Below are 15,665 nucleotides of genomic sequence, written 5' to 3' on the forward strand. Positions count from 1 at the left end.
ACCCTGTGCCCCAGAAAACATTGGTAGTTTGTTAGAACTAGAACCCAGGTCTCTTGACTCTGAGACTATCATTCTTTATGCTGCCCCATGTTGTACAGTTCAATACACATATTTAACTTGTTGTCTTGAGATACCAAACAGAAAGACATCTACACCCACCTGCTGGTGCGGTTGTTATTGTTATTTGCACTGAGTGCTGCTCGGGAGATCCCAGGAGGGTGACATTCACTGTGTACTCAGTTGCTGGATACAGATCTAAACACACCACTGCGGTTTGTTCCCTCGTTGTGAAGTTAAATGATGTTGCGTGATAAAAATTATGCAGATACCGCCTTTGACCTAGAACTTTAAACTGTTGTGAGATTAAAAGAAAGCGATGCATTAAATTCATTTGGCTTGCAGATGTCTAGACTATAAGCAAAATGGAAAGAAAGCAGGAAGGTTCCTTCTACTTGTCCTCACCCACACAGAATTATTTTTAATACAATAGCAGGCTAAACTGGACAAGAACTTTACAAAGCTACCCTACGTACCCTATTCAACCTCCCTCTCAACCAGCTATAAGACTAAGCTTAAAATGCATAACTACATCTCAGATGGACGAAATGTCAGGCTATTCTAAAGTAACCCCTTGAGCCTTCCCAGGTGAAGGAGACTGTACTGGAGTTACTGGGCAAAATTCTTTTCATTTCTTTTCATTCATAAGGAATCCATAGACAAGCCTCATGGAACAGACTTTTTACACTGTATGAGGACTATCCCAAATTATGCATTCAAAGCAACTGAGTCATGGTACTTCACTGGAGCCTTCCTATTAGAGTTCTGGGAAACAGTTTTTGGTCCACAGAGTCATCACACACACTGGTAACCCAATAATGCTCTAACCACTGCCAACTCAAGATGTATGTATAATACAGGGATTTATAAGAGAAAAAAAAAAAAACATGTGAAGGTCACAGAAGTAATACGATCAGCTCTTGATCAATCAATGTGTTTTAGCTGGATGTACATGTTTTTAGTGTTTCCTTTGATGCTTGTGTCATTGGCTATTCCACGCTCTACCCTTCCTCATCACTGTCATTCTTCCACAGACATCCAAAACCCTGGCTCATTTGGGAGATTCCTCTCTCCCCCAATTCCTAGCATTCTCTTGGGTAACATAAAGGTCCTTATAGGTAAGCCATCAAAACCTGGCCTCAGAGTTGCTTGAGTTCAGTGCTGTGAAGTTCCTCCACTCCGCTTCAGCTACCCACATCCACTGCCACGTCCTTGACTGTCATCCTCGGAGCTGCTCCACCAACATCTCACAATTCCTTGTTCTTCTGGACCACTCATTCCCACTCAGTCTGTCTCTCTCAGGAAATCCCCCAAGATTTCCTCACTCAAGATTTTCTACCAATATTTTAACACCCCCATCCTCATCTTCCCACCTATCTTGGATACCATTGTCTATCACTTCCACCATTCTCTTTGCCTGATACCCTCAACACCCTTGCTGCTTTGTTCTCAATTTCACCCATTCTTGAAAACTCAAAGCCCTGGGCCAATCCAGATGTTTGACTTCACCACTTCTGCATTCAGACTGCTGCCCTCTGCTGGAGAAAAACCTCACAACTATGGAGGCTGCATTTCTATACAAAGTCAGTCTCATCCTAAACTACATGTAGTTCAGTCTATAAACAAAAAATTACTTTCTAGTTAACAAACTTTGGATCACACTGTCTGTACAATTTTATAATATAGTCCTTTTACTTAACAACATATTAGAAAGTTTTTCTCTATCATTAATTCATTCTATAAATAGACAGACTGCCTATTATTTGCCAGCCAGAGTATACAGTGTTGGTTATACAATAGTAAATAAGATACAGATCTTAACCTCAAGGAACTCACAGGTAAGTATCTAGGCAAATAAAATACCCAGGGATAAGTGTTATAATACATGAAGCTGGAGGAGTACCCAGGAGGGACACCTGACCCTCCTCTTTGGGGATCAGGGAAGGCTTCCTCATCTTAATTGTGCACTGAAAGAGAAATTAGCATTAACCAGGTGAGTTGGGGATGTGAAAAGTAAGGGTAGGAAAAACAATTCAGAGCAGGGACAGCGTTTGGGGGAGGAGGTCAATGAAGGCCTCCCACCAGGGAGATGACTGAGCTGAGTCATTGAACTCTTTAATCACTTTAGTGTAGGACATGAAGTGAGAATCATTTATCTTCTTAACCAAGTAGTTAACCAGTTGTCCCAGAACCATTTATTTCTGTACCCATTTGAAAAATAATCTTTGTTTTATATTAAGTTATTTGGGTATCTGAATATATTTCTAGGTCCAGTGTTCTTTCCAATATTAAAATTTGAATATTTCACTCACCTGCTTAAAATCCTTCAGTGCCTCCATATAGACATAAAAAATAAGATCCAAGCTTAAAAGTACAGGGTACAGGGATGATCACTATCCAAATTTTTGCCTCATCTCCTCCTACTCCCCCTTGCTTTCTCTGTTCCCCAAGAAAGCCACATTCTCAATTATCCAATAAGCTATTCGACTTGCCCACACTGCCCTTCTTCACCTCATCCAACATCTTTTATCTGGTTAATTCCTACTTACTGTTTATGACTCTGCAATGTTTTTGCTTCTTGTTAAAAAAATTGTACCTGGACATGGGGACTTCTCTGGTGGGCCAGTGGTTAAGACTCCGCACTCCCAATGCAGGGGGCCCAGGTTTGATCCCCGGTCAGGGAACTAGATCCTGCATGCTGCAACTAAGACTCAGCGCAGCCAAATAAATATATTTTTTTAAAAATTGTACCTGGACATATATACACATACATACAGTCTCCTATTCCATTTATTTACTTTTTATCAAAGCTCTCATTACACCATATTGTAGTTGTCTGTTTACTTGTATGTTTATATTAGTTCAAATAGAACTTCCAGGTCCTAATACATGATATTCTTTTGGTAAATGGTTAATGAATTAATTCTAATTTAATACTTACTTAGTCTACTCTCTGCCAGATGATTTGCTAGGCACTAAAAATGATACAAAAATAATAAATTTCAGTTCCTGCCTGAATATACTTATAATTTTACTTGAGATTTGTGATGTTTATAAATTCAAGTTAAGTGAGGACCAAGAGCCCTGCAATAAGTTTCTTAAAAACCCACATCCGTGTGTGAATTTGATGACAAAATAAGCTGCAACTATAAATGAACCAAAATAAAATATAATACATGTGAAATACCAGACAGAGAAAATGATAGCAAATCACCCAATAGTGTCTTCCTTCAATTTAGTCCCTCACTTGCAGCCATCTCACATTCATCTCTAGAAACAAAAATCAAACAATCTAGAAGTTCACTCCATTAGTGTTTTTAAATACTCTGGATCCCCACTTGGAGAGCACCCAAATTTTTAAGTGACACAATTCATTAACGAATAGCATAAGAGATCTTCTTACTTGGTACATTCGTTCTGATCCAACTTTCCTAGAATGCCTGTTCAATTTCAAACAAGCTTCATTATGTATTGAAATATTGAAAATCCTGTCATCTTCTAAGAGATCATCACCTAAAAGATAAGAGAGAACACAGGGAAAGGTTGCATCTTCTTAGCAAAACATACCATGGCCAAGGACAGCTGAAACTCTGAGAGCCAACAGAGTGTTTAACAGCAGAAGCATCAGATCTGGCTTCAAGTCCTAGCTCTACAACTTCTTAATTGCATGACCTTAGCTAAGTCACCTAACCCCTCTGAACCTCAGTTTCCTTATTTGTGGAATCAAGTAATCAGGTTTGCTTTTCTTATATCATAGGCTGTTGAATCAAATGAAATAATGCATATTTTAAAACTGTTGTAAACTAACAAGGCTGTGAGATTTTTAGAGAGTTAATTCTATCACTTGGATGGCCCATAAGTAAAATGTCATGAAGGTAAGTATATCAATAGCCAGAAAGTCTGAGAATAAGGAAAAAGCTGAATAAAAGTCAAAGGTCAGGGATTAGAACTCTCAGAGCAGGTGTTTCCAACCTAGAAGATGACCAGAAAGTAGATGACCAGGCAAGATGTTTATTCTCACAGCAGACAGTATTTCAAGAGCTACTCAGATGAGGCAATGAAATAATCAGAGAGCTGATATATTTGCATCGCTATATAGAAAAAAAGTCATTTCATGCCTCCTGCAGCCTAATTCATTCCTTCGATGTTCTATTTCCTTAATGCAGGAAACGAAAAAAAAGAAGAAGAAGAAGAAATTTGTTACTAATGAATTAAAGAACCAACCCACAGAGAGTCTAGTAGTACCATGGCTAATTTTCAAGGAAAAGCAAATTTCCTAACAAACAGGTCTGTACATTTTCTACAAATGAGAAAAAGTTAAATGTCTACAGAGAGAAGCTTTTTATTACTATAAGATATTTCTCCCACGGGAGTCTTTGCTACCTAAGAAATAATAATGATAACAATAAAGTATTCTACTCAAAATTGGAATTGTCCACAGCATTTTAAATATCACTGACATAGGCAGCACTGGGCAATTAGCTGTGGGAGAAAATATTCTTGGTTAGCTCTAACTGGAAAATGTAAAATATGGCTATGAGAGAGAATTTGAAGACCTATCACAATGTGCTCTCCGTTATCTTCATAGCTTTCATTTTCAAGATTTCATAAGGACACCAGAAACAAAAATTTCCCCATGTACGCACATGATTTTGAGGTATACCAAATATATGTACGTGAGAAATACCACATATAGTATATGTCTGTACACAAACAGAGCATAAAGCAGAAGTATTGTCTGCAGAGTTCCCATCTCAATACGATTTTCCCACCTATAGCCATTATAGTCTGAAAACAAAGGCATCTGGCTCCCACTTCCCACCTCCAACCCTGACAGAAGTGACTGAGAATAGTGGAAATGGGTCAAAATTTGCATCTGGGTTGGAAAGAAGGATTGACTGCCATCCATAAGGCAGAAACATGAAGATATATCTGCTTAGCACAATGTGGAAGAGACTAGGTAAAGAAAGATGCTGAGAGCTCTATGCAACATGCCTTCCAAGCAAAGGAGCAGGGTTCCAAAATCTCAAAGGAAGGAATAGGGGAGGACTGGTGCCCATAGAGGTAGGGGCTGGAAGCAAGGATAGGCCACAGGACTGCTCCAGCTGGAGCCATTTAGCCTGGGGGTTCCCAATCCTAAATGCACATCAACCTCACCCAGACATGGCAGATCTAAAATAAGCTTGGACATCTGTGGGGTTTTTTGTTTTGTTTTTTTTACTTCACCAGGCAATTCTGATAGGCACCCAGGGTTATATACTCTGCTATCACTATTTCTACTTCTAATAATAATAATAATAATAGCCTTTCCTTAGCACAATGGAGATCAGTAACAGGGAAGGACTTCTAAGGGGAGGCCTAGGGACCTGGAGGTTCCACCTGACAGACAGCCTGGGTCGGCAAAAGGAGAGACTTGGTTCCTTCCTGCCTCTGTAGGCTATGGCACCATAATGAAGCCAGGCAATGCTGAGCTGGCCCAACAGCTACAGCTTCACCACTCAAGATAGCAAAGTGCTCAGAAATAAAACTCAGGGCAGTAGGTTTTCTCACAGCTGCTCTCCAAAGGATACTGGATCATCCAACCAGCAGGAAATCCTTCAAGATGAGACCTGAGATAAGCGTACCAATATTATCCAATAAAAAGTAAGATCAAAGGGAATGCCATCCATTTTATTATGAGGGAAATATCAAACCTAAATAAAACTTTTATCTTCCAAGGATAAATAATATAGAAAGGGGGGGGGGGCGAAAGCCTATGAAATGATTTTACAAAGAAGAAGAGGGAGATCGCGCCTAGAAGGCAAAGAATGGACACTGTTGAAAAAAAATAGTGAGCAAAATAATGGTAAAATTCAGCAACATCTGTTCTGTACTTTCAGTAAAAAAATTTTAAAGATGATTCAAACAGATTAAGGATGAGATGGTAAGAGAATGTGATAGCAGAGAGGAAGCTGGTTGAGAGAGGCAGAAATAAAAAGGGAACTAGAAGAGACAAAAAACAAAAAGAAATGAAAGTGCAACAACAGAATTTAAAGTGCATCAGAAATGTCAATGCAGGGACTTCCCTGGTGGTGCAGTGGTTAAGAATCCGCCTGCCAATGCAGGGGACACAGGTTCGAGCCCTGGTCCGGGAAGATCCCACATGCCATGGAGCAACTAAGCCCCTGTGTACCACAACTACTGAGCCTGAGCTCTAGAGACCGTGAGCCACAACTACTGAGCCCGCGTGCCACAACTACTGAAGCCCACGCACCTAGAGCCCATGCTCCGCAACAAGAGAAGCCACCGCAATGAGAAGCCCACGCACCGCAACAAAGAGTAGCCCCCACTTGCCGCAACTAGAGAAAGCCTGTGTGAAGCAACGAAGACCCAACACAGCCAAAAAATTAATTAACTAATTAATTAATTAATCTTTAAAAAAAAGAAATAGTGCATATATGAATAAATGCATATAGAGAACAAACTTGCTACATACTCACAGAAGGCAAAGGAAAAAGGCACGGATATAAAAAAAGAGAAAATAGAAGACCAATGCAGACAGACAAGGAATTCCACATAGGAGTATTTGAAGAGCAAAAACAAACAAACAAAAACAATAATCAGAGATTTAATGAAAGAAAATATTCCTAATGTGTAGATAGATTGAAATTTGAAGATCCAAAAACTCACAGGGTACTAGGAAAACTTTGCGAAAAACATTAACATGTATATAACCCATGACTGAAATTTCATGAAAGAAAGGACTCATGTCTCATTCACTATTGAATTCCTGATGCCTAAAACAATGTCAAACACATAGTAAGTGGTCAAAACATTTACCATGTGCAAGTAAATGATTAAAGTCTTGAACTTCACACGTAAAGAAAGCTTCTATGATATCCAGGCTGAAAAATCAGATTGTCTACATAGGATTTTTTTTTTTTAATCACACCTTCAAATTCCTCTTTCAAAACTTTAAATTCCTAAAGCCAATGTGAAATGCCACCAGAATTCTGACAACAAAGGTTTTGGCCCAAGAATTTTATCTTCAATCAAGTTCCTATTCACTTGTGAAGACAACAAAAGGATGTTCTCAGATAATCCTGGGCTCAGAAAGTATCCCATTCCTCAGTAAGAAGATAGAAATCACTGTGCAGAGAGAGAAATAAAAATACAGAGAAAGATAGAGATGTTTTGGTATGAAAGAACTGGCAGTAAACACTGAAACTATTAAAACATATACCTATTTAAATAATTGTTATGAATATTGCTATAAATTAATATAAAAATGAATCCTTTAAAGATGTAGTACATGTTAAAAATAATTAAAAATAAGAAGCTGGCAATAAAATGCTGTATTAAACCAATAACATAAGGGAAGCAAAAGGGGAAGGAATAAAAGGAAGTAAAGAATGCTAACTTCCTTATCTTACTGGGGGAGAAGTTAACATTATTTCAGTCAACACAGGCAATAAGAGAAATACACATTCAAATAGGATTTTTTTATTTTTGTTTTTTAATGTGTAATGCAGAATAAAAGCAAAATCTATACTGTTTGAATCACTGAAAAAAGAAAATCCATGCAGCAAAAAGAGAAAACAATGGACATAGCAACATAGCATAAAAAAGAGAAAAAATTAAGATGACAGAAGAAAGGAAAACCATATCACAAACAACACTAATGTAAATTGCTTAACTACTACTTTTCTCAAAACGGTTTGCAACATATGCTGTCTCCTAGAGTACATCTGTAGCGATGTTATCCAGATAGCTTTTAAGAAGAACAAAAGGGGGGCAAAGGCATATCATGCAAATAGAGCACAAAGAAATCAAGAAAATCAGGGAAAAAAAAATTAAATAGGCTAAAGTGAGCCACTTCTTAATAGTGGAAGTAAGAATCTACAATTAAGATATCAATCACGAACATAAATATCATAACATCAAAATGTGTGAAACAAAACAATTAGAATTTCTAAGAGAAACTAAGAAGAATGGCAATCCAAGTAAGCAAAAAACAGTAACAACAACAAAAACAGAAGTCCTGAAAAACCTTACTACTAGAGTTGATTTAAGACTAGATCTTACCTTACAAGCAAACACTCTACCTATTATCACAAAACTTTGCCAAATAGTAAGCCCCAAGAAAATGTTGATAAATTCCCCACAAAGAATACTAAAATGTAAAAAAAAAAAAACTAGAAATCAACACCAAAGTGTAAATGTTAAAAATATTTTAAACCTACCACTTGATAACACACATAATTAATCCTTCAATCAATGGGGAAATTAAAATAGCAAGTAGGGACTTCCCTGGTGGCGCAGTGGTTAAGAATCTGCCTGCCAATGCAGGGGACACAGGTTCAAGCCCTGGTCCAGGAAGATCCCACATGCTGCAGAGCAACTAAGCCCCTGTGTGCCACAACTACTGAGCCCGTGTGCCACAACTACTAAAGCCCACGCGCCTAGAGTCCATGCTCCACAACAAGAGAAGCCACCACAATGAGAAGCCTGCGCACTGCAACGAAGAGTAGCCCCTGCTCGCCACAACAAGAGAAAGTCCACACGCAGCAACAAAGACCCAATGCAGCCAAATAAATAAATAAATATATAAATAAAAAATAGCAAGTATATAATGCTTTGAAAGTAAAAATAAAGAGAACATATATTAACACCCTCATAAATAATTCTTCGATCAAGGGAAAATCAGAATAGCAATTATACCATATCTTGAAAGTAAAGATAAAGAGAACATGTATAAATGCCTAAGGAATTCTGCCAAAGCTCAAATCCGGAAGGGAGGAAGAAGCACTGAAGGCTTTTATTATCAAACAGAAAATAATGGAAATAAGTTGAACTATGCATTCAACTCAAGAATTTAGTAATAGAACAATATAACAAAGTTAAGAGAATCAGGGAGAAGGAAATAATAAAAAAAAAAATAAGGGGAGAAATTAATAAGACAGAGAAAGAAAAACAATTAAAAAACCCAAGAGATTACTCTTTGGGGAAAACAACAGTAATAAAACAGACAACCCAAGCGAAGCAGATCAAGTGTTAAAAATAGAGAAACACAAAACTACAAATCGAAATAACCTGGGGTTATATAATCTGTAACCCCAGAGGAGTTGTAAACAAATATTCCATGTGACATTCTGCCAATATATCTGCCAATATATTTAAAATCACAGCTAAATGGACGTTTCTTAGGAAAGTACAAATTATAAAAATTGACTCAAGAAAATGTAAGAAACATAAACAGACCCCCAAAAGCATAGAAGAAACTGACAACGTTATCAAAGAATCATCTCCCAAAGGGGTGAAACTTAAATAATATTACGAGCAATGTGTCCAACTTTAAGGGAAGGGGATAATTCTAAAGTGATATAAACTTTTCCAAGGTATAAAAAATATGGAAAACTTCCCAATTCATTTAAAGAGAACTAGCATAACGCTAATAATGAAATCAGATGGCTAAATATGCAGGATATAGAGGAGGGAATGACAGATCTTCACAAGAGTGCATAAGGAAACAGCAAAGACAAAATTTGAGTAGATATGGAGTAAATGTAGAAACGTACCTTGTTCCCAGTTGGAATAATTCAATATAAATCCCAATTCTCACTAGATTAATTTGCAAATTTAATCCAACTCCACTTAACATTTCAGACAGAGGAAGGAGGTCTGGAGACATTAAAAAACTCAGCCATGGTCACCCAACTCTTAAGCGGCAGAGTTAAGATGCAAATCCAGGTATGTCTGACCCAAAAGGCCATGCTTTTCTCAGTGGAAATTAACTTGAAGAGGTTGAAGAGGATATTAGTAAAAACAGCTGACACTGAACAGCAAGCAGTCATTCTGACTGAACAGAGATAGATGAGTTTGGAGTCCTGGGATGCTCTTTTAAAGAAGACATATTCCTAATAAATCCACAGTAGTTTATTTTTAACTTTGAACAACTTTCTCTAGTTACTATATTAATTTGACAATATCTTTCCCTACCTAGTATTTACTTAGAAATAAATCATTTTGTTTTATTTATATACAAGTACCCTGAGACCTATTTTGTATAATTTCATAGTTGGCTTGATATTGTTAAGACTGGCAGACTTCAATTATTTCTGCAACATCCATGTTACTTCCCAGTTCCTCGTGGCAGCAACACCTAAAGGTTGAGTTTTCTTAATTAGGACATCAAATAGCTAGTTGAGAACTACCTCAACTCATCCAAAATAATAAATGTCACCAATGGCTTTTCAAGGTTTGCTTATTAGGAGTTTAATTAGTCCTGACACCCCACAACCAGAATTATGAAAAAAAAAAAAACTTACTGTAATTGTCATGATGATATAAAAATCCATGTGATAACTATGTGCCTTGGGGTTTATTATGACTTCTTGAAGCTCCTTCTTGTCCACTCCTCTTTTCACCCCGCATCCACCCTCCTGCAGCCTAGGGCTGCCTCCCCGTCTCCACCTGCCCACTCTCAACTTGGTTCCCCACCCCCAATCAGTCCTAGGGTCAGTTCCCATCCTGGAGCACAGCTCCTGGGTCAGCCTTCCTGGCTCCACCTTTCCCATAGGCAAGAGTGAATGACTTTTGAGTTTCCTACCAAAGATAAGCCATGTGGCTACCCTCTATTGCCTTAGATAACTGAAATGGACTGCATCATCACCTACTGTTCTCCTCTTTTAAATGCCTTATTACCTTCCACGTCAACCAGAGGACGCAGCTGAGCATCAATACATCAGTGACCATTCAGCCTGGCATCAATAGGATAGGAATCTCTCCTACCAGACCCGCTCTGGTTCTGAGCCTTAGAGCAATTAACCCCCTGGCTACAAATCTCAGAAAGCAACCGTGAACTCTCCTGACCAGTAGATTCTGAAGCACATTTCCCCACATCCTGTGCTTAGCATTTTCTAGGAGGAAATGAGACTTCACCTCCACCTACCAGCTGTCTGGAACCCAATGATGGCTGGCACAGAGCGTCTGGGAGAGGCAGTAGAAATGTGCATGGTGTAGTTGGTGCCCTGGTACAGATCTAGGCACACTTCCGGGGTCCTGTTGTCTGTGGTCAAATTAACTGTCTCCTCATGAACTGTTTCCACGGGGTCCAACCGTTGTCCTTTTATGTATATCTTTGTGAGGGGAAAAGACAAGAGAACCCACCATGACTCCAGTTAAAACGAACAAGAGAGATTTTTGTGGTGCTGGAACCTACTCTCTTACTACTCCCTTTAATACTGCACTGCTCACCCCAGGGGAGATAAATAGGGCAAATCTCTGCTATCAGGTATCTGATGATGAAATCTGATCAGCCCAGTAATCCGTAAATGCTGAGAAGCGACATAAAATGAGGGGTATCTCCAGGGAGTGCTATCCTGCACTCAAATAACCAGCGATCAATGGAGGCAACACAACCTGAGACCCGCTCGCTGCAAACTGTCACCGAGGCAGCAGATGCTTCTAGGCTTGTTCTGGGGGAGTGAAATACAAGAGCTTGCAAACAAGCGATAATGATGATGCCAAATATAAATACATCCCACACACATACACGCTGGAGGATGACAAATATACTAAACACAAAATGTAAAATAAAATAATCTGGATATCTTAAAAATTCTGTTCACTTTTTTAAAGAACTATGGGATTGGAAAGCTATTAGATTGAGAAGCACTTCGGGAAGCAAGTCCCTCCTACTCTTATTCCCATGGTAAGCATTTCTGCCCTAGCAGGAAAAAGGAGCTCACTTTACTTACCACATATACGATCTTGGAGTTTATTCTTCCTGGGTTTATTTGCCACCTCACACAAGTGTTATTAAACACTGACACGTCATTAATTTCTATAATTGTTTCTAAAATAGAAAAAGAGAGAGTCCACTCACAAAATGCATTGATGAGCTTTGGAAAAACCCTAATGGCCACCACATTAGAGGGCATGACTTAGTTTATCTGCCCAGCTGGTCTCTCTGATGATCACCATTCATGCTCTGATTCAGAAACCGAATCAGCAATTCAAGCTACCCCAGGCCAATCACCCAATTTAACTTCAGCATGAGTGAGCTTGGCCCATTACCTGATTTGGAGGAAAAGGAAAGATTCCTGCTTAAGTATGGGTGAGAACTCCAACCTGTGATTGGTCTGACAGGCCACTGGATGCCACTGGTGTTCCACTCCTGTGGGATAGAAAGCGGCCCAGAGCTGAGCCCTGAATCCTCCCTGCAGCTGCACAGGTAAGATCAGCTTCCGGCTTCCTCATCCCACCCAGCTGATGGAGCGTTATTTCCAGGTCACTGCTGTTCCCAAGAGGGAAATGACACGCATCACCACATGGGACCATTCCTCAGGAGCAACCCGTTGGGGTAAACTAAATAAATTCTCCACAAGGTCCCTGGATACTTCCAGGGCTCCTTTAACTGAAGCTATTTAATCCTGACTTATTAGGAAGCCACTAATTTCTTCAAGTTGTTCTGCTTTTTTAATATATTCTGTGTGTATTTCATGTAATATATTTGGCAATGTGGGAAACAGTATTAGGGCCTCGGTTCCTGAGGTAACAGTTTCCAATGAACCTAGTGAACCACCTAGGAAGTTGTCCAGATGGGAAGGGGGCAAGGATCTAGCTTTTTATCCATTTAATAAATTACCTGCAGATAAGTAAAACTATTTTTACTTGCAGTTGACATACTCTTGTCTATAAAGAATCCTAAGGAATTCACATACACACACACACACACACACACACACACACACACACACACACACAAACACACACACACACAAAGCTAAGAAAGGAGTTCAGCCAGGTTGCAAGATACAAGATCAATGTACAAAAATCAATTGCATTTCTGTCCACTAGCAAGGAACAATCCAAAAAGGAAATTAAAAAAAAAAAAATTTCACTTACACCAACATCAAAAGGAATAAAATTCCCTGCGGGTAGAAGTTACCAAACCATCACCTCTGGAGAAGGGAATCATCATCTCACCACACAGGAATGTTCCTCAGCCCAAATTCAAGCTTCCCCATTGAATCAGACATCCCTTGTGGATGTCCTAGAACCTCTCAGCTTCTCCTGTTCCTTGTTCCAGCCCTGCATGGGCTTTGATACCACGACCGTGTCTTGTCTCCCATGCTGGGGCTTCCCTGCTGCACACCCTAGCACATGCAACCTGGAAGGGAGGGGGGAATTAACACCTCCTGGGGGACAGGAGGTACTAGATAAGTCTGCCCCTTATCTTTCTTCCCCTTGAAGGGCAGACCTACAAAGACCTCTCAGGGCGCTGTCGCACTGATGGAGCAATACTTGCACTCAGTGAAGACCATTGCAACAAGATGTCCTTACACTGGCTCTGCTTCCTTCCCTGCTCTACTCACCTTAGCCCTCACTCCTGCTTCCTGGGATAGCATTCCCTATTGTGAAAAAAATATAAGCCCTCTGCCTCAGGCCCTGCTTTCTGGGAAACCCAAGGTAAGACTCCCATCAAGAAGGATGAGAAAGATAAGTCTCTGCCCCAGAAGATGCCTCTCTTCATCTCAGCTCCCATCCTTCCCTTCTAGTAAATCTCTTCTCAGCCTCCAAGTGGGAAAGAGAGCCTGCACCTCAGGCACCTGTAGGGTTGACTAATTTCTCCTCTACTCAGAACCAATACTATCTTTAGACAGACCCTAGTCTACTGCTCTCTTTGCCTATGGAAGATTTTATATCTTTACTAAATCATCCCTTCAGCAGCATTGCCGAGATTCTATGTTACACATTACCTGGTCTTGGGTAAGCCCAGGTCAGCTGACTATAAGTGGGAATAAATGGAGGCAGAGAGAGGAAAACAGGCAAACTTCTGGAGAGACACCAGAGGATCACCTATGGCTGTCTAAAGCACTCCTGGGTCTCTACATCAATGTTTCTCCCTGGAGCACAGATAATTTGAAATCAAAGAAATACTCCAGTTGTGGACATGGGTATCCTGATAGATGCAAAGACCTATCCATTCACCTCCTTGGGTAGCATAATGCTGATGTTGGCACCAGTCTTTTATCAGCTTGAACAAGCCCCAAATATTCCTGGCCCTTTCCCTCTCCACTGACCTTCAAAGCCCTAGAGTTCTAGACTCCTCTGCTCATTCCCACATCCCTCTGATACTCACCCTCTGGTCCAGAAGGAAAAGGAAACATCCCACCCCTCACCTTCTCTCTGAGTTGCCAGTAAAGCACATTTCCTTCCCACTCGGGACCTCTTTGCCACCCAAGCAGAGATTAGAAAGGAAACATGAAAGTTTTCTTTCTTGTTCTTCCTTTTTGCTCATTCACTATGACAACTGCAAATAACATCTCAAAAATGCTATCTGCCCCCAGGCTGTGCCATGCTCTCTGCACAGAGGGACCCAGATCTGATTATAGGGATGTCAGATATTTCATCCCAAGGAGTAGTATAACAAAATCCGGTTGCTTTTCCCTCCAGGTATCTACGAATCAGCTGGAAAAGACTTCTTTATAAATGTATCAGCTATTAAACATCCATATCCATGCTGCCCCTTTAAAAGAGATGACTTGGGAGACTATGCCTTAATTCTAATAGTACCGAAAACTGAAAACATTTCTGGAAGTTCTCTTTGGAACTGACTCCAGGGCACTTGACCCTTAACTGAACGATTATCGAATGCCAAGCATCCTCCCATGCCAGGCACTGGGCTGTGACAATGATCAGAACAGAAGTCCTTCCCTCAGGAACATGGCTTCTAATGGAGGGAGCAAACATATAAGCAGAAAAATTACAACTTGATAAATATCAGAACAAAGTTGCACACAAGTACCACAGGGTATAGAGAAAGAAGCCACCAACTCTCACTGGAAGACCTGGGGAAGCTGGCTTCGTGGGGGGCATGACCTTCAGGGCTGAATGGCTGAAGAGTGAGGAAGACAGAAGACAGAACAGCAGGTCCAATGCCTGCAAGTGTAAAGGGTGTGGCAGATTCAGAGTGGTGACAGAGACGTGTAACGTGCTGGGGAGGAGGAAAGAGGGGAAGCTAGGTTGCAGAGAGAGGAAGGGATCAGACTTGGGAAGACCTGCTCGCTAGACTAAGCACAGACTTACTCCGACGAGACTTGGAGAGCTAAAAGCCGGAAGATGATGGGGACCTCTTTTCTTAGAAAGATAACTCTGGTGTGTTTTGAAGGAGACACTGGAGGTCACAAGGAAAGAATGTGATACCCTTTACTCAGTGATTACAATACATCAAACACTGATACATAGGTCTTTATAGATTTGATCACACTTTCCCAGCAGTCATAGGAGGCAATCATAAAATCAATAATGAGTGAACATTTATTAAGTTGTTACTATGGACCAGATAGCATGTACAGTACTTTAAATGTATCATTCATCTAATCTTCAAAATAACACCATGAATTTGACATTATCGTGTCCATTTTACAGACCTAAGGCTTAGAGAAGTTAAGTAACCTTCCAAAGGTCACACAGCTAGTAAGCAATGAAGTCAGGATTCAAAACTAGACCTGCCAGACTCCAAAGCCCAGAGCCTTTGCGCTGAAGTAGTTATTCAGCAAAAAGGTAAAAAGATGAAATCAGGGCACTGTATTTAAAACCGTGAGCGATTCTGAAGGAGAAGT

The 15,665-nt window shown here is 40.0% G+C and overlaps 1 protein-coding gene across 25 annotated transcripts in view; it reads right to left on the reverse strand.

Annotated features, from left to right (window-relative positions):
- Nucleotides 1-15,665, reverse strand: part of SUSD1 (sushi domain containing 1) — a 161,823-nt gene that overhangs the window by 92,190 nt on the left and 53,968 nt on the right. For 24 of the 25 annotated variants that reach the window (XR_014247877.1, XM_082403933.1, XM_082403951.1 and 21 more), the window contains exons 7-10: nucleotides 11,796-11,893; nucleotides 10,988-11,174; nucleotides 3,461-3,570; nucleotides 160-352 (exon numbers count right to left, since the gene is read on the reverse strand). Coding sequence is in view for 24 of the 25 variants with exons in the window: in XM_082403933.1 (XP_082260059.1) it covers nucleotides 160-352; nucleotides 3,461-3,570; nucleotides 10,988-11,174; nucleotides 11,796-11,893 (588 nt within the window). In the remaining variant the exon portion in view is untranslated. The remainder of the gene's footprint in view (nucleotides 1-159; nucleotides 353-3,460; nucleotides 3,571-10,987; nucleotides 11,175-11,795; nucleotides 11,894-15,665) is intronic. The other variant, XM_082403941.1, reaches the window with a different exon arrangement.

This window comes from Balaenoptera borealis (genome assembly GCF_965194805.1).
Source record: "Balaenoptera borealis genome assembly, chromosome: 8".
Classification (NCBI taxonomy): Eukaryota; Metazoa; Chordata; class Mammalia; order Artiodactyla; family Balaenopteridae; genus Balaenoptera; species Balaenoptera borealis.